The following is a 19,581-nucleotide window of genomic DNA, read 5'->3' on the forward strand; positions in this document are numbered from 1 at the left end:
CTGCATACAGTCTTAAGCTATCTAGCTACTTCCCTTTAAATTAAAGAAAATGCTATTCAAGTAACGGCATCATTCAAAATCCCATTGCTCCTACATCTACTTTAAAGCAGAATGAATTAGTTGAATGCTACATTATAAAAAGCATTACCTTAACTCAATTCTTGACTTTAAATTCCCTCCACGAAGCAATTCCAATGGTCTGTCATTACCACTAAATAGAGAGTGCAGATTTTTTTTTCTTTGAGTATACACTTACATCACTAAGCTTGTCTCTGGAACTGCTCCTCTGTGAACTGTTGGCTTCTCTGACACACTCATCCTCACTGTTCCTGCCATTCTGGTTGGAAGACACCTTCATCTGCATGACAAGAGAGAAAGAGAGAGTTGAGTTATGACAGGCCTGCACTGTGGGGCGATGAATGAAAGGATGATTGCTGTAGGCTCAGTGAGTTCAGTTCACTGATAAAAGGTTCCATTCCAAAGCATCATGGCAGGTTTTCACTGCTGCTCCTGTTCTGCCTACGTGGCAGAAATACAAGCTCCGATTACATAAGCTTTACAGTTCTATAACTAAACATTGAAACTGAGGGAAGAGAGGAAGGAGCAACAAAACAAAAATACTGAATGTCTCTGGTGGCTCATAAATATCTTTAGGGCATGATAACATTTTTCATGTTGAAGAATGGGAGAGAGGCTGAATTCATGGCAATTTGACTTACAAATAAGCATCTCTGTGAATCAAATTTAAACTGCACTAGAATGAGAGTAAAAATTAAAACTTATGTTGCAAACAGTTTAGTAAAATAATTTTAAGAAAAATGAAAAGAGTCATCTATTAGAGATTTTTGGACATCATTCAACACATGGAAGGATCGAAATCACCATGGAAGGTTCCAAAGATGAGCAGTTAGAATTAAAATGAGCAAGTTGTGGGCATGTTTTGTTGGCACTGGAAGCATGGCGACATTTGCGGGCTGTCCCCAGAATAATCCTCGCTGAATTTGCCATGTTTTGGGCTCTACTGTGAAGAAAGGAGCATGTAATTCAAAAATAAAAATTCTCAGTTAAATTGATCAAAATCTCCAGCTATAACACTCATTTATGTGAACAAAGGGTTGTGGGCTGAATACTTTTACAAGGCACTGTAATCTTCCTGTGATAGTACTGGTTTGCATAAGAAAATGATGAGGAACTGCAGAGTTACCAAAACATGTAGCGTAATATTAGACTTAAATCCGGCACCCCACCAAAGCAGCTGTTCTACAGTCACAGACAGTCAAAGTTGTACGACATAGACACTGTTTGTCCTCATCTTTGATATAATATCTCACTGTGGGTAATAAAACTAACAGTAAAGATAAACTGGAAATTTCCTCGCGTTGTTACTGTAATCCCAGTGGAAGTTTCTGATTCCGTCAGACAGACTTTCTCTACATTTCCAGCAAAGTTGCATCTGAGTAAGAATATCTCAGGATATTCCTTACCAGAATGTCCATGTTGTCCAGCAAAGGATTCCAAAAGTGTTGGGTAAGATCTACCTAAATTTCAGCATGCAAGTGCCATTATGGAAAAACCACGGCAATGCTTCTCAGAAATTTGCATGCTGAATGCTAGATTGGGTATGTAACATAAAACTTGGACAAACTTCTATAGATGAGCAGTGAAGAGTATATTGATTGGTTGCATCACAGCCTAGTATGGAAACACCAATATCCTTCAGTGGAAACTCCTACAAAAAGTAGTGGATACAACCCAGCCCATCACGAGTACAGTCCTCTCCACCATTGAGCATGACATGCATGAAAATACATGAAATGATGTTGCAGGAAAGCAGAATCTATCATCAAGGACCTCCACCATTCATACTATGCTCTCTTCTCATTGTTACCATCAGGAAGGAGGTACAGGAGCCTCTCGACCCACAACACCAGGTTCAGAAACAGTTATGACCCCTCAACCATCAGGTTCTTGAACCAGAGGGGGTAACTTCACTCAACTTCATTTTCCCCATCACTGAACTGCTCCCATAACCAATGGACTCAGTTTCAAGGTCTCTTATTTCATGTTCTCAATATATATTGTTTATTTATTATTAATGTTGTTGTTTCTTTGTATTTATTGTGAATGCCTGCAAAAAAATCTTTGGAATAAACCCAGAGGGAAAAATCCAGAACTGGCTTCCCTAAGGGAGTCTTACACTGAGTTTAACATTGAATGACAATGTCCGGGTAGACGGAGTTTACTACATGGGCAATAGCTTGCTCTCAATATTGTTCTGCCCTGGCTGGCATATCTAGATAGCTGGGATACAACATCCATGGTCAATCCTGGCCAAAGAAGACCTCCAGCAAAAATATTAGTTTTGGAGTCGTTTCTGCCTACGATGACATATACAGTGGCATGCAAAAGTTTGGGCGCCCCTGGTCAAAATTTCTGTGACTGTGAATAGTTGAGAAGAAGATGAACTGATCTCCAAAAGTCATAAAGTTAAAGATGAAACTTTCTTTTCAACATTTTAAGCAAGATTAGTGTATTACTTTTGTTTTATACAATTTTAGAGTGGAAAAAAGAACAGGAGCACCATGCAAAAGTTTGGGCACCCCAAGAGATTTGAGCTCTCAGATAACTTTTACCAAGGCCTCAGACCTTAATTAGCTTGTTCACAGTCATCGTTAGGAAAGGCCAGGTGATGCAAATTTCAAAATTTGACAAACACCCTGACTCCTCAAACCTTGTCCCAATAATCAGCAGCCATGGGCTCCTCTAAGCAGCTGCCTAGCACTCTGAAAATTAAAATAAATGATGCCCACAAAGCAGGAGACGGCTATAAGAAGACAGCAAAGCATTCTCAGGTAGCCATTTCCTCAGGTCGTAATGTAATTAAGAAATGGCAGTTAACAGGAACAGAGGAGGTCAAGTTGAGGTCTGGAAGACCAAGAAAACTTTCAGAGAGAACTGCTCGTAGGATTGCTAGAAAGGCAAATCAAAACCCCCGTCTGACTACAAAAGACCTTCAGGAAGATTTAGCAGAATCTGGAGTAGTGGTGCTTTGTTCTACTGTGCAGCAACACCTGTACAAATATGACCTTCATGGAAGAGCCATCAGAAGAAAACCTTTCCTGCATCCTCACCACAAAATTCAGTGTTAGAAGTTTGCAAAGGAACATCTAAACAAGCCTGATGCATTTTGGAAACAAGTCCCGTGGACTGATGAAGTTAGAATAGAACTTTTTGGCCGCAATGAGCAAAGGTATGTTTGGAGAAAAAAGGGTGCAGAATTTCATGAAAAGGACACCGCTCCAACTGTTAAGCACGGGGGTAGATCGATCATGCTTTGGGCTTATGTGGCAGCCAGTGGCACGGAGAACATTTCACTGGTAGAGGGAAGAATTAATTCAATTAAATACCAGCAAATTCTGGAAGCATATATCACAATGCCTGCAAAAAAGCTGAAGATGAAAAGAGGATGGCTCCACAATGGACTACCTTAAGAGGCTCAAGCTGAAGATTTTGCCATGGCCCCCACAGTCCTCCAACCTAAACATCATCGAAAATCTGTGGATAGACCTCAAAAGAGCAGTGCATGCAAGACAACCCAAGAATCCCATAGAACTAGAAGCCTTTTGCAAGGAAGAATGGGCGAAAATCCCCCAAACAAGAATTGAAAGACTCTTAGCTGGCAACAGAAACCGTTTACAAGCTGTGATACTTGTCAAAGGGGATGTTACTAAGTACTGACCATACAGGGTGCCCAAACTTTTGCTTCGGGCCTTTTCCTTTATTGTTATTTTGAAACTATAAAAGATGGAAATAAAAAAAGTAATCTTGCTTAAAATATTAAAGCAATGCGTCATCTTTAACTTTATGCCTTTTGGAAATCGGGTTATCTTTTACTCGCTTAGCTATTTACTGTAACAGAAGTTTTGACCAGGTGTGCCCAGACTTTTGCATGCCACTGTATGTATTTTGATATTAAAATTTACTTCGAACTTTATGAAGCACCTAGTAGCAGATGAGAACTGCAGTACCACTTCAGAAGAAATGTTCCAATTACGAAGTGATCTTCCACCCAACGTTTACTGCCTTAATCTCAGAGCATCATATAGCAAGGAATATGAGTTTCCTAGCTTATCACAACTGCCACTGAATTTACCCTCTTTGCTTTCTAATATGACATTTCTAATTCTATTGCTGGTGGAGTTTTCTTGCTGAAGTCTTGTAAAATGCCACTTTGCAAGGACCACTTTAATGCCTTTCTGTAAACTAGACAAGATGGTGAAGATATTTATCTCAACTATTCACTATTGTATATTTTGCTTTCAAAATACAATCCCAGGCCTCCTTCACTCAAATGTAACCTGTTAACCTCAACACTGAAATATTCCGCAATCTACAGACTCACTTTCAAGGACATGTTCTCAATATTACAGTATTTTTTACTTATAATTGTTGTCTTTTGTAATTGCGCACAGTTTGTCTCATGCACATTGGTTATTTGTCTCTTTGAGCATAGTTTTTCATTGATTCTATTGTGTTTCTTTGTATTTATTTACTTATTGATTGATTGATCGATTGAGATACAGAGACGCACAGCCCAGCAACACTCTGATTTTAATCCTAGCCTAATCACAGGACAATTTACAATGACCAATTAATGTACCAATCAGTGCGTCTCTGGACTGTGGGAGGAAACCGGAGCACTTGGAGGAATCCCACGCAGTCATGGGGAGAACATACAAATTCCTTATAGGCAGTGGCGGAAACTGAACCCAGATTGCTGCCATTGTGCTAACTACTAGGCTACTGTGAATGTTCATAAGAAAATGAATCTCAGGGTACTTTGATAACAGATTTATTTTGAACCTTGACACCTGTTTCATACCTAGTGAATCAGAGTCAATGCAAATCAAAACTCTAAACTAGCTACCTTCGATTCTCACATCTGCAAACTCTACATTACACCAGAATCTGACTGTGGTTCACATCAGGGCCATTCTTGCTTCAGATGTGAGATAAAACCAAGTCATTGACGTCAGTCTTGCAATAGTTGTATGAATATCATTTCTGCAATCCAGTATCTGCCCTTACTAAAAAAGCTCAACTCTGAGCCAAGGCCAAGTCTCAGTGACAGCAGGTCTAGAACATAGAACAGTACAGGATCTTCGCCCCACAATGTTGTGCTGGCCTTATAATTTGTTCCAAGATCAATCCAACCCTTCCCACTTACATTACTTACTTACAGCCCATTATGCCATGGCATTTAGGGCAGCAATGAAGGTCCTCCATCTCTGTCTGTCCATACCATCACACACAGACATAGAAGGATTCTTCATGGCTGTTTCCGTAACAATTTTGTTTGACCAATCAGGGTTGTTAGCCCTGAGCTGAACCTCTGAACCTGGAGGACCACTCAGTCTGGCCTCTACCCTTTGACCTGTTTGGCATGGGTGACCCTACCAAGAACCAAAGCATAAAGCCCTGACTCCAGCCAAAATTGCTCTCTGGGACATTGAGGTACACAAGCTTTCAAACCTACGACAAGGTTGTGGTCCTCTTGGAGGTTCCTTCCTACATAGCTCTCCATATTTTTCTAACATCCATATACCTATTTTAAATGCCCCTAATTTATCTGCCACTACCACCCCTGAGAGGGTGTTCAATGTACCCAGCACTCTCTGTGTAGAAAACCTCTGACATCCCCAGGTCTGTAATCAACCTGGAGTGCAAATTGTGCAGCTTAGGAAAAAAAACATGTTCTGTTAATATTATTTAAACAGGACAAATAACTATTTATACAGTATATATGATGGAAAATAAAAAAATATTTTCCAGTTTATCATCAAAAACGGGAAAAAGGGCAACAACCTTACACTGAATGTCAGTAAGACCAAAGAACTGATTGTGGATGTCAGAAAGGATGAGATGAGGGAACACACATCAGTCCTCATTGAGGGATCAGAAATGGAAAGAGTGAGCAATTTCAAGGTCCTGGGGGCCAACATCTCTGAGGATCTATTCTGGGCCGAACAGACTGATGCAGCTACAAAGAAGGCACAACGTGGCTATGTTTCATTAGGAGTCAGAGCAGATTTGGTATGCTATCAAAGACTCCAGCAGATTTCTACAAATGTACCGTGCAGAGCATTCCAACTGGCTGCATCAGCATCTGCGCTGGGGTGGGGGCTACTGCACAGGATCATAGTAATCTGCAGATAGTTTTGAACTCAGTCAGCTCCATCCTGGGTACGAGCCTCCGTAGCATTCAGGACATCTTCAGAAAGCGAAACCTCAAAATGGCAGCAGCTATCATTAAGGGCCTACATCATCCAGCTTGTTATGCCTTGTTCTCAATGCTACCATCAGGAAGGAGGTACAGCACAGAAACCTGAAGGCACACACTCAACGATTCAGGAACAGCTCTTCCCCTCTGCCAGCCCACTTCTGAATAGACATTGAACTCATGAACACTACCTCACTAGTTTTTTTGCACTACTTATTTAACTTAACTATTTAATATACATAGTGGCAAAACTAATCCAAAATCAAAACAATTGCCGCTAGACAGCAACCGTAAGGTTGCTATATTAGTATGACGTACTCTCATCTCCAATGAAATGATTGTTCCAAAGAGTCAAATCCTTTATTAGCAATTAGCAAGCATACAATCTTGAAGCGATATTAAGTGGTCAGCAAAGATATGACCTCCATCGATTCAAAGCCACAAACTGCTATGAAATAAGAATACATAACTTATTCCCTTCACTTTTACCATGCCCCCACTAATGTAACTAGTTACCATTACAAATATGGCAGACAGATATTTACTGTAATTAGCTGTTTTTATTATGTATTTCAATGTATTAAAAAAGTACATCACTTTTTTAGAAAAGCCTTCCCACCCATTGAGCACATCTACAGGAAATGTTGCCGTAGAAAAAGTAGCATCTATTATCAAAGATCCTCATCACCCAGGCCATGCTCTTTTCTCGCTGCTGCCATTAGACAGAAGGTACAAGAGCCTCAGGACTTGCACCACCTGTTTCAAGAACAGTTACTACCCCTCAACCATCAGGCTCTTGAACAAACAAAGATAACTACACTCATCTATTGAGATGTTCCCACAACCAAAGATCTTTAAGGACTCTCTATCTTGTTATTTCATGCTCTCAATATTTACCGCTATTTATTTCTATTTGCATTTGCACAGTTTGTTGTCTTCTATACTCTACTTGATCTTTCATTGATCCTGCTTACAGTTACTGCTCTATGGAATTGCTGAATATACCCACAAAAAAAATCTCAGGGCTGCATGTAGTGACATCTATGTAGTTGGATAACATTTACTTTGAACTACTGCCACAAAATAGCACAATTCAGGACATATGCCAGTGATATTAAACCTGATTCTGATATGTTTACCTTTGTCTCAAAACACAAGTTCATTCCAAAAATTAGTAATTCTCTAAAATAAAATGGGTGACAGGTGGTCGAGACCACAGTGGAACATTTGCAGACATAGATAGTGCTTCTATGAAAGGCTCGTGTTAAATTTATTTTGTTCTCCTCCCCCCCCCCCCCCCCCCCCCCCCCCCCGATTCTATAGATAGTAGCAGCAACCACCTGGCCATCATTATACTGCAAAGGTTTCCTCCGTAAACAAACAGCATATGCACTATTCAACCCCCCCCCCCCCCACCACGAGCTGCGTATTTAACATTCATTAAATCAACATGCTTCGAATGACTCAGGGAATGTCAGCAATTAACTGCGCTGTAACGAACAAGCAGGAGGCGAGAGAGCGAGGAAGGGTGGAAGAAAAAATCTGTCCAAGTAATACTGACTGTGAGAAGCTGATCAAGAATGCAAATTAGAATGAATGCTGCTGCAATTAACCTATTAGAGTAAGTATCAATTATTAAACACGCTTGTTCCTCTGGCTCTCACTGAACTGAATTAAGAGGGCCATCAGCTGATTTGACAGATCACGTTCCTTTCCACCTGCAGGCTGCCAGCAGGAGCCTGCACACCCACTGGTAAGGCAGGCCAACCTACCTTAATCATTCGTAATTATCCTAACAAGCTCCAGTCATAATTCTGGTAGAAAGGAATTGCTGATCGGCTAAACAAATTAACGGGTCCAACCTATAATCCAGTCACTTGTTCTCATTCCACACCTGGATCCTGAATTGAATGGAAGCTAGAGGTGGTCAACAATATTGTCTGATAATAATAATAACGACCTCTGCTTTACAGAAACACCAGTTATATGATCATGTTCGCAAACACATGGGAAATGCATAGTTACTGCTGCATAGAGAGCATTGGAATAAGACAAAGTTTGAAACAAAATATAAACACAAGAGAGTGCAGATGCTGGAAATCTAAGGGACATACACAGAAAGCTTGAGTGGTAGACAGAGGCATAGAAAATTATAGCAAAAGAACAGGCCATTGATCCCATCTAGTGAGTGCCCAATAACTTAAACTGCCTACTCCTATCGACAGTCACCCAGACCATAGCCCTTCATACCCCTCCCATCCATAAACTTCTCTTAAACATTGAAATCAAAATCACATGCACCACTTGTGCTGACAGCTCATCCCACACTCTCACCACCCTGAGTGGAGGTTTCCTCTCATGTTCCCTTAAACCTTTCACCCTTAACCAATTACCTCTAGTTGTCACCCAACCTAAGTAGAAAAAGCCTGCTTGTACTTACCCTATCTACATACATCATGACTTTTTCCCACACCATCACCAACCTTATCAGCTCTGGGGATCTCCCATCCGTTGCCACCAACCTCATAGTTCCCACACCCCGCACTTCCCGTTTCTACCTCCCACCCAAGATCCACAAACCTGCCTGTCCAGGTAGACCCATTGTCTCAGCTTGCTCCTGCATACCTCGACACTGTTTTATCCCCCCTTGTTCAATCCCTTCCCATCTATGTTCGCGACACTTCTCACACTTCACATTTTTTCAATGATTTTAAGTTTCCTGGCCCCCACTGCCTTATTTTCACCATGGATGTCCAGTCTCTATATACTTCCAACACCACCAGGAAGGTCTCAAAGCTCTCCGCTTCTTCTTGGATTCCAGACCTAACCAGTTCCCCTCTACCATCACTCTCCTCCGTCTAGCGGAATTAGTTCTTACTCTCAATAATTTCTCCTCTGGCTCCTCCCACTTCCTCCAAACCAAAGGTGTCGCCATGGGTACCCGTATGGGTCCCAGCAATGCCTGCCTTTTTGTTGGCTTTGTGGAACAGTCCATGTTCCAAGCCTATACGGGTATCCATCCCCCACTTTTCCTTCGCTACATCGACGACTGCATTGGCGCTGCCTCCTGCACGCATGTTGAGCTTGTTGACTTCATTAACTTTGCCTCCAACTTTCACCCTGCCCTCAAATTTACCTGGTCCATTTCCGATACCTCCCTCCCCTTTCTTGATCTTTCTGTCTCCATCTCTGGAGATGGTTTATCTACTGATATCCACTATAACCCTATGAACTCTCACAGCTATCTGGACTATTCTTCTTCCCACCCTGTCTCTTGCAAAAATGCTATCCCCTTCTCACAATTCCTCCGTCTCCACCACATCTGCTCTCAGGATGAGGCCTTTCATTCTAGGACGAAGGAGATGTCTTCCTTTTTTAAAGAAAGGGGCTTCCCTTCCTCCACCATCAACCCTGCTCTTAAACGCATCTCTCCCATTTCATACACATCTGCTCTTACCTCATCCTCCCGTCACCCCACTAGGAATAGGGTTCCCCTTGTCCTCATCTACCACCCCACCAGCCTCCAGGTCCAACGTATAATTCTCCGTAACTTCCACCACCTCCAACGGGATCCCGCTACCGAGCACATCTTTCCCTCCCTCCCTCTTTCTGCTTTCCACAGGGATCGCTCCCTACGCGACTCCCTTGTCCATTTGTCCCCCCCATCTCTTCCCACTGATCTCCCTCCTGGCACTTATCCTTGTAAGCAGAACAAGTGCTACACCTGCCCTTACACATCCTCCCTCACCACCATTCAGAGCCCCAGACAATCCTTCCAGGTGAGGCGACATTTCACCTGTGAGTCCGCTGGTGTGATATACTGTGTCCAGTGCTCCCAGTGCGGCCTTCTATATATTGGTGAGACCCGACGCATATTGGGAAACCATTTCGCTGAACACTTATGCTCTGTCTGCCAGAGAAAGCAGGATCTCCTAGTGGCCACACATTTTAATTCCACGTCCTATTCCCATTCTGATATGTCTATCCATGGCCTCCTCTACTGTCAAGATGAAGCTACACTCAGTTTGGAGGAACAACACCTTATATACCGGCTGGGTAGCCTCCAACCTGATGGCATGAACATTTACTTCTCTAACTTCTGTTAATGCCCCTCATCTCCTTCTTACCCCATCTTTTATTTATTTATTTATTTATCTCTCTCTCTTCCCCCCCCCCCCTCTTTTTTCTCTCGCTCTCTCTCTGCCCCTCTCACAATCACTCCTTGCCTGTTCTCCATCTCCCTCTGATGCTCCCCTCCCCCTTTCTTTCTCCATAGGCCTCCCGTCCCATGATCCTTTCCCTTCTCCAGCTGTGTATCCCTTTTGCCAATCAACTTCCTAGCTCCTCCCCCTCCTGTCTTTTCCTATCATTTCGGATTTCCCCCTCCCTCTCCCACTTTCAAATCTTACAGTCGGCTCTCCTTATCCACGAGTTCCGCATGCGCAAATTCAACCAACCGCGAATCGATAATACCTGGAAGTGCTCTTCCAGCACTTGTTGTTCGAACATGTACAGACTTTATTTTCTTGTCATTATTCCCTAAACAATGCAGTATAACAACAATTTTTCATAGCATTTACATTGTATTAGGTATTATAAGTAATCTAGAGATGATTTAAAGTATACGGGAGGATGTGCGTAGGTTATCGTGGATTGGGATTGGAAAAAAATTGGAAGATCTCTTACTATGCAAGTCGGAACAGGTACATCCGGTATTATTTAGCGTCAGTTAGTAAAACATTGGTCTTAGTATATAGTACATATATTCTCTTTCTATGCATATAAAACAATTAAGAACGTATGTTTCAGCGCCGGGCTCAGGAACAGAAGTTCCCGAGTTCGATCCAGTGACAGACCACTCCTGAGCGCGCTCTCCATCCATGCCTGGTTGATGTGGAGGATTAAAAACCCAAAACCCCAAAACCCAATAATTAAAACACTGCGTTGCTTAGTAATAATTGTAGCTTTCATCGGGGCAGGGCCTTTCTCACTTTATCCTTTCATATTGTTCTAATCGTCAACCGACTTAGCCTAACACTTTTCCAATGACCGAGGGCATCTCACCTCTTTCCTATCGCTTTATTATTTCCGCTTTATTTTCAATCGTGATCGTGACTATTTTCGTGAACAGAAACACTGTGGATTCAGAGCTCCGCTGCCGGGTCCTAAGGTCCACCGCATTGAGACAGGTTGAATAAGGGACTTGAGCATCCGTGTTTTTTGGTATCCGTGAGGGGTCCCTGAACCAATCCCTCGTGGATAAGGAGGGCCAACTGTACTATCTTTTCTTTGAGTCCTGACGAAGAGTCTCAGCCCGAAACGATGACTGTATTTCTTCCTATAGATGCTGCCTGGACTGCTGCGTTCCACCAGCATTTTGTGTGTGTCATGATTTTTTATATCTTTATCAAATCTCCTCTCAATCTTCTACATTCGAAAGAATACAGTCCTAACCTATTCAATTTTCCCTTATAACTCAGGTACTCAAGTCCCAGCAACATCCTTGTAAATTTGCTCTGCATCCTTTCAACCTTATTTATATCTTTCCGATAGGTAGGTGACCAAAACTGCACTCAATACTCCAAATTAGGCCTCACTGACATCTTATACAATGTCAATATATAATCCCATCTCCAACATGCCAAAAGCTTCCTTTATGACTGCATCCACCTGTGTCAGCACTTGCAATAAATTATGGACCTGTACTCCCAGATCTCTTTGTTCTACGCACTCCTCAGTGTCCCACCATTCACTGTGCAAGTCCAACCTTGGTTGCTCCTACAGTTGATATTTTGGGCAAGACCCTGAGTCTGAAACATCAGCTGTTTAATCCTCCCCAAGTTCCAGTTCAAGTTTATTATCATCGAATTATGCATATACAACCAAACAAATCATCATTCCTCTGGACCATGATACACCCACAAAACATATATCACATACAGCACATAAACTAAAATATTACCGCAAATAAGTTAATAAAAAACAAGAGAAAATCTGCAGATGTTGGAAATCCAAGCATCACACACAAAATGCTGGAGGAACTCAGCAGGCCAGGCAGCATCTATGGAAAAGATGCTACCCGGCCTGCGGAGCTCCTCCAGCATTATGTGTGTATCGCTAAGTTAATAAAACTATCATTAAAAATGCAAATGGGGTGCAGCACAGGTAAACACTGTTCTAGTGATAAGACCTCAGTGGTGGCAGGGTTTTCATTAGTCTCAAAGCCTCAGGGAAGAAGCTGTTACCCAGTCTGGCAGTCCTAATCCTGATGCTTCTGTACCTTCTTCCTGACAGTAGTGGACCAAAGAGATTATGGGATGGGTGGTAGGGTTCCTCAACAATGCTTCAGGCCCTTTGTATACAATGCTCCCATTAAATGTCACAAATAAGAGGAAGGGAGACTCCCGTGATCCTCTTAGCAGTTTTTACTATCCCCCGTTTAGCGTCTCATACTCCATAGATGCTGCTTGACCTGTTGAGTTCCACCAGCACTTTGTGCGTATTGAAACAACATATACTGTTTCCTTACAATGCAGAGACTAAAAGTTAAGTTTATTTGAAAGATGGAACACAATTATAATGAAATTATGCTTTGTATATTTGTACAAATTGTGCTACAACTTTACAAAGCATTGTCTAGACAATATCTGATGTACCATCAGCAGCTGGACACCACAGTTCGTGGAAATGAAATTGGGCAAAGGAAACACAAAGTGGTTTTACCAGAATGAAAAGTAGACTTGCAGGTAAAATATGAGGAAGGATTACAGAGACTAAGGTTACACTAAGGTATGATCTAATCAAATTCGTTAGGAGGAAATAAATAACAGATGAATGACAAATAAAATAATTTCTAGTGGTTGGGGAATCTGGGATATGGGGAAGGTACAGAGTAAAATTCAAAAGCAGCAGAATGAAGTTAAGAACCACTTGTAAACAACAAGGATGGCAGGAGTTTGGAACAATTGCTGGTGGATCAACAGTTCAAATTAGTTTTGAAACTGGTAATACTTTGTTTACCAGGGGGTTGAAGTTAATTTCATATAAAGAACACACAGACAACACCAGCACTATCCCCTCACAATTAACCAATAATTTTCAAAGCCTGGGCCCCCATCCTACCATTGGGTGCTCAACATCCTGATCAAGAAACATACCAATCCTCATACAGGGATCAGAGGTGGAGGAGTGAGCAGTTTCAAGTTTTGGGTGTTAAGATCTCTGAGCATCTAACCTGATCCCAACATATCGATGCAGTTATAAAGAAGGCAAGACAGCGACTACACTTCATTACGAGATTGAAAAGGTCAATATGTTACTAAATACACTCAAAAACTTCTACAGATGTACCATGGAGAGCATTCTGACAGACTGCATCACTATCTGGTATGGGGGGTGGGGGCTACTGCCCAGGACCGAAAGAAGCTGCAAAGGCTTGTAAATTCAGTCAGCTCCATCTTGGGTACTAGCCTACAAAGTACCCAGGACATCTTTAGGGAGCGGTGTCTCAGAAAGGCAGCGTCCATTATTAAGGACCTCCAGCACCCAGGGAATGCCCTTTTCTCACTGTTACCATCAAGTAGGAGATACAGAAGCCTGAAGGCACACACTCAGTGATTCAGGAACAGCTTCTTCCCCCTGTCATCGATTCTTAAATGGACATTGAACCCTTGAACACTACCTCACTTTTAAAAAATATACAGTATTTCTGTTTATTGCATGATTTTTAATCTATTCAATATATGTATACTGTAATTGATTTATTTATTATTATTATTTCTCTTTTATATTATGTATTGCATTGAATTGCTGCTGCTAAGTTAACAAGTTTCACGACACATGCCGGTGATAAAAAGGCCTGAACAGATTAGATATGGCAATGCTATTTCCCATGGTAGGGAAATCCAAGACAAGAGGGCACGATTTCAGGGTTGAAGGACGTCCATTTAAAACACAGATGCGGAGAAATTACTTCAGTCAGAGAGTGATAAATCAGTGGAATTTACTGCCACAAGTGGCTGGGGAAGCCAAGTCATTGGGTGCATTTAAGGCAGAGATAGATAGGTTCTTGATTAGCCAGGGCATTAAAAGGGTATGGAGAGAAGGCAGGGGAGTGGGGATGACTGGAAGAATTGGATCAGTCCATGATTGAATGGTGGAGCAGACTCAATGGGCCGAATGGCCTACTTCTGCTCTTATAATAAACCTGATTCTGATTTTGGGGGGGAAAACCCACAGTCAGTGCGGATTGGTAATGACTTCTCCTCTTCACTAATAATGAACATAAATGCATTTCAAGGATAAATGCTTAGCCACTACTTTACTCTCTCTACAGTTATGATTGCGTGCCTTCAGACTTCTGTACCTCCTTCCTGATGGTAACAATGAGAAAAGGGCGTATCCTGGGTGATGGGGGTCCTAAATGATGGGCGCTGCCTTTCTGAGGCTTCGCTTCCTGAAGATACCACAAAGGCTAGTGCCTATGATGGAGCTGACTAATTTTACAACTCTCTGCAGCTGACTTCAATTCTGCGCAGTAGCCCCCTCCCCCCCATACCAGACATGTAAATTGTAAGGGAAAAACAGGCAGAAGCATAGTAATCAAAATAAAAAATGGAGTTTACCATCAATCACGATAAAAATTCAAGAGATGAAAATCCCATGAGGGCTACATTAAAGTGAAGGAACTATCTACCCTTCTGTTTTGATAACCATAATATTTCCTGATATTTGAGGCCTACAAAGTCAACGAGAGAAGACGGCAGTTATCTGTCATGCTCTCATGCAATCATCTCTTTCACTGCTTCGCATCTCTCATCACTGTCAAGGGCCCCTGACGTAAGTGGCTTCATCTGAAAAGCTCACAATTTAATCTCTGAATCGTGCTGGTCCCTCTGTTACATCCTCCTGTCGCAGCTCATAATGGACCTGCACACTTACTTCATTTAATTTTTCTTGCCATGCCATAAAAGCACATTTCTATGCTTTACTTTCAAAGCATACTCACATTTCCCCTCATTATTAATAAATACACTTTCATTTATCAAACACTCCATTTGAGTGCCACGTGGGCCTGGGGCAAAAGGAGACAAATTCTTCCTCTAAGTTGTTATGAAAGGTGTCGCACTGGGTGACCCTAACCCCCATTAACCCAGCTTCTCGTCTGTTTCTACTGGGAACAATGAGGCTTCTCAGCAGCTAAACTAGTAGTGATCTTGTGCCATCTCAATATATTTGTTCATTATCTTCTGCACACACACAAGCATTTTAAAATGTACTTGGGGCAAGGGCCAAATTGAATCATCTGCCTTAATTTTCCACACAGTGCAAAGCTGCAGCTGCTGTGCAGGGTACACATATTTTCCCCCTTTTCTTGATATTAACATTTCCACAGCTCTCCAATTTAATAAGACTGCTGTGAACTGAAGGGTTATGACTGCATTCCACAAACTCTGGTGAGTTTAGCACACGTCAGTGGCTCTTTTTGTTACTTAAGGAGCTTGAACAATTCTTCCAGTATTGTTTCATGTCTTTTTCGGTATTCAAGTGTAAAGGAGAATGAAATAATTGCTACTCCAGATCTGACACAATACAAAAAAAATCACAATAACAATTAAAAAAAACAAAAAAAAAAGATAGCTTATATACATTGTTTGTTTGTCCATAAAGTGACGCTATGCATAGGAGTGTCTGTAAATAATGCAACTCTGACAGGAAATGATGAAGTAACGGTGGTGGGGGGTGTGGAGGGGTGAGATGGTGGGTGGAGGTGCTGCTCAGTCTTACTGGTTGGGGAGAGTAACTGTTTCTGAGTCTGGTGGTCCTGGCGTGTATGCTATGTAGCCTCCTCCCTGACGGGAGTGGGACAATACAGGTTTCATTTTTGTACGTTGTACAGAAGGTGACTGATGGGAAAAAGTAAAGTAGTGGTGGAGTTAGTGGGTGAAGGTGTTGATCAGCCTTACTGTTTGGGGAAAGTAGCTGTTTTTGAGTCTGGTGGTCCTGGCGTGGATGCTATGTAGCCTCCTCCCTGATGGGAGTGGGACAAACAGTCCATGAGTCAGGTGGGTGGGATCCTTCATGATGTTACTGGCACTTTTCTGGCTCCTTTCTGTATATATGTCCTCTAAGATTGTATCAATAGAAATTATTCTCTGACAATTGAGAAAGATTTTTTTTTAAATGGATACCAGTTACCCAATCAAAGCAATTCCAAAAATGTGCATTTTGACTCAACACACCGATTGCTAAAGGCTTCTGGTCTTTCCCAATGTGGAATTAATGAACTGCTGTTTTACTTTATCCTTTTACTTTTACACTTTATATTCCTCCCTACCTGCCTAGAACAGCCTTTTACAACCATTCATAATGACAGTAATTCAAATAATGTTTCCATCACTTCAGTTCAGGTCTGATAAAAGGTTGCTTGCTTCTCTCTGCAAAGATGCTGCATAACCTACTGAGAATTTCCTACATTAAAAGCACAGTAGCTTAGTGGTTAGCGTGATAATTTATAGTTCCACTGACCCAGGTTCAATTCCTGCAGATTCCTGTAAGGGGTTTGTGTGTTCTCCCCGTGACCACATGTGTTTCCTCCGAGTGCTCTGGTTTCCTCCCAGAGTTCAAAGACGGGCCAGTTGGTAGGTTCATACATCATTGTAAATTGTACCCTGATTAGGTGGGGATTAGATACTTCATTGATCTCAAAGGAAATTAGGGTGTCACAGTAGCATTACAAGTGCACAGGTATACAAATATTAGAAGAGAAGTGAGAAAGAATTTTTAAAAAGTTCCCTTAAAGATAAGATGTACAAGATTTCCAAGTTCACACTGATAAGATGGTAGAGTAAGAATTACCGTAATGGGTCCATTATAATATTTGTATACCTGTGCACTTGTAATGCTACTGTGACACCCTAATTTCCTTTGTCCCCCCCCCCCCCACAGTAATCTACAACCCATCAAATTTTCCAATTTCAGGTAAACTTTCCTTCCTGTTTTTTCTCCTTCCTACCTGACTCCATTTCTTTCATTTTGCTAGCCTTCACCTATCATTCACCTGCTTCTGTCATCTAACTGCAACCCTTCCATTGCCATACGTGGCTCCAACTACCTATCCTTTTTCACCCATCCTCAACCCACCCACCACTTATGAGACCCTCTCTTACCACCACCCCTATCCTCTTTATACTGGTTGTTTCCCTTTCCATGTCAGGGAACAGAGCTTGAGCCAAAAGCAGAGCACAGGATACAATTCAATGGTGAACGATAACTTAAATAACACTGGAGAACAAAGCTTTTGTTTCCTGAATACTGTTGGGTGCATCTTGTGGATTTCAGGCTGCTGATCATGAAAATCACCATGAAATTTCCCTATCACTCACCACTTTTTTAAAAAATTCCCTGTATTTGTTCTTTCAATTCAAAATTCAAGACAGAATAGTTGATGTCAAGATTAAGGAAGGCATTTTTGTTGGTCCACAAATCAACAGGTCATTAATGACAAGCAATTCAAAGAACTTCTAGTAAGACTGAAGAAAATCAGATCAAAGGCATTCAAGGATGTTGTTGAATTTTTTCCTGGCAACAACAGTACACCAAAATACGTGCAGCTGATTGATAACGTGCTTCACTGAAGAGTTACTTTCTACATTCCCACTTAGATGACTTCTCTGCAAATCTTGGCACTGTCAATGATGAGCACAGTGAAATGTTTAACCAGGACATTGTGGCCATGGAGAAATGGGACCAGGGCAATCAGAGTCCATCAATGCTGGCTGATTATTGTTGGACACTTAAGCGAGAAACTTGCAGACACTGAGTGCAAATGAAAATCATCAACAAAACTTTTTTAGCTCAGTTGAACTATTGCAAAGTGTCAGCACCGTTATGCAATTAAATGTATATTCAATAAAAGTTAAATTCTTGCTTCTCCAAATTCCTACATGATACAAGAAGTCTGAGATTATATTTGGCTTCAACTTCAAGCAGCCTATCATAAACAAAATAAATTTCTGAGGAAGCAACACTTCCAAAAAAGATGGTTTTTCCATAGATCACAAAATAATGAGCATGAAGGGCCACAAAATGAGAGAGAACAGAAACCAAACACAACAGACAACAAGAGTGAAAGCTAACAGAAACTGGTTGAGTCCGACTGGTTTGATGACTGAACAGGGACTATGGATGAGAAATGGGGTTAAATAGGCTGCAGGTGATTAATCTGGTACGAGCAGCAGGTGAATCTTATTCCTTTCACTCCAGCCCTTTATCTTTCCTACCCACATGGATTCACCTATTACTTTCTAGCTATCCTCCTTTCCCTTCCCCAACTTTTTATACTGTTATCTTCCTCCTTTTCAGTCATGAGGATAGGTCTCAGCCTGAAACGTGGATTGTTTATTTATTTCCATAGATGCTGCCTGACCTGCTGAGTTCCTCCAGCATGTGTTGCAGGTGATTCTTATTGTCTGGGTGGAGAAGTGTCAGCAGAAGGCCTAACATTTGGGCTTAATGCTGATACAGGGTTTTGGTCTGAATTCATAAAAATTCCTGCCCTACCATTCCCCCACCCCCTACAGCCTTGGCTCAATTCACTGGATCTTCCAGCAGATTGATATTATAAACACACCAACTGTTCTGCAATATTTTACCACATATTCTGTGTAAACTTGGTGTCAGTAGACAGTCAACGTTTCAGGCCAAGACCCTTCAATGGGACTGGAAAGAAAGGAGGCAGAAGCCAGAATAAGGAATTAGGGAAGACGATGAAGGGTCTTGGCCTGAAACGTTGACTGTTTATTCCTCTCCATACTACCTGACCTGCTGAGTTCCTCCAGCATTTTGTGTGTGTTGCTTTGAAATAGCATTTGCAGCGTTTGTAGAGAGAGAAAGAGCTATCATTTTAAATTAACAACCTTTCATGAAATGTTAAATAGCGTGGGTCCGAAAGACACAGACCTTTTTTTACATTGAGGCAGCTTTTACGTTCTGGAGTCTTTGTTTACAACAGGAATGTCATACTAAACCCATGTGCAGAAGAAGGATCAAAAGAAGCTCCAGAAAGTTATAGAATTAGTCAGCTCCATCATGGACAGAAGCCTCTGTAGTATCCAAGACATCTTCAAGGAGTGGTGCTTCAGAAAGGTGGCGTCCTTCATTAAGGACCACCATCACCCATAGTATGCCCTCTTCTCATTGTTACCATCAGGAAAGAGTTACAAAAACCTTAAAGCAAACACTCAACAAATTCAGGAACAGCTTCTTTCCCTTTGCCATCCGATTTCTGAATGGACATTGAA

The 19,581-nt window shown here is 41.7% G+C and overlaps 1 protein-coding gene across 7 annotated transcripts in view; it reads right to left on the minus strand.

Moving 5' to 3' along the window:
* The window catches only part of fbrsl1 (fibrosin-like 1), a 994,182-nt gene that overhangs the window by 546,941 nt on the left and 427,660 nt on the right, over window positions 1-19,581 (minus strand). For all 7 annotated transcript variants that reach the window (XM_073051929.1, XM_073051934.1, XM_073051933.1 and 4 more), the window contains exon 3: window positions 257-358. In XM_073051929.1, the coding sequence (XP_072908030.1) occupies window positions 257-358 (102 nt within the window). The remainder of the gene's footprint in view (window positions 1-256; window positions 359-19,581) is intronic.

This window comes from Hemitrygon akajei, chromosome 7, assembly GCF_048418815.1.
Source record: "Hemitrygon akajei chromosome 7, sHemAka1.3, whole genome shotgun sequence".
NCBI lineage: Eukaryota > Metazoa > Chordata > Chondrichthyes > Myliobatiformes > Dasyatidae > Hemitrygon > Hemitrygon akajei.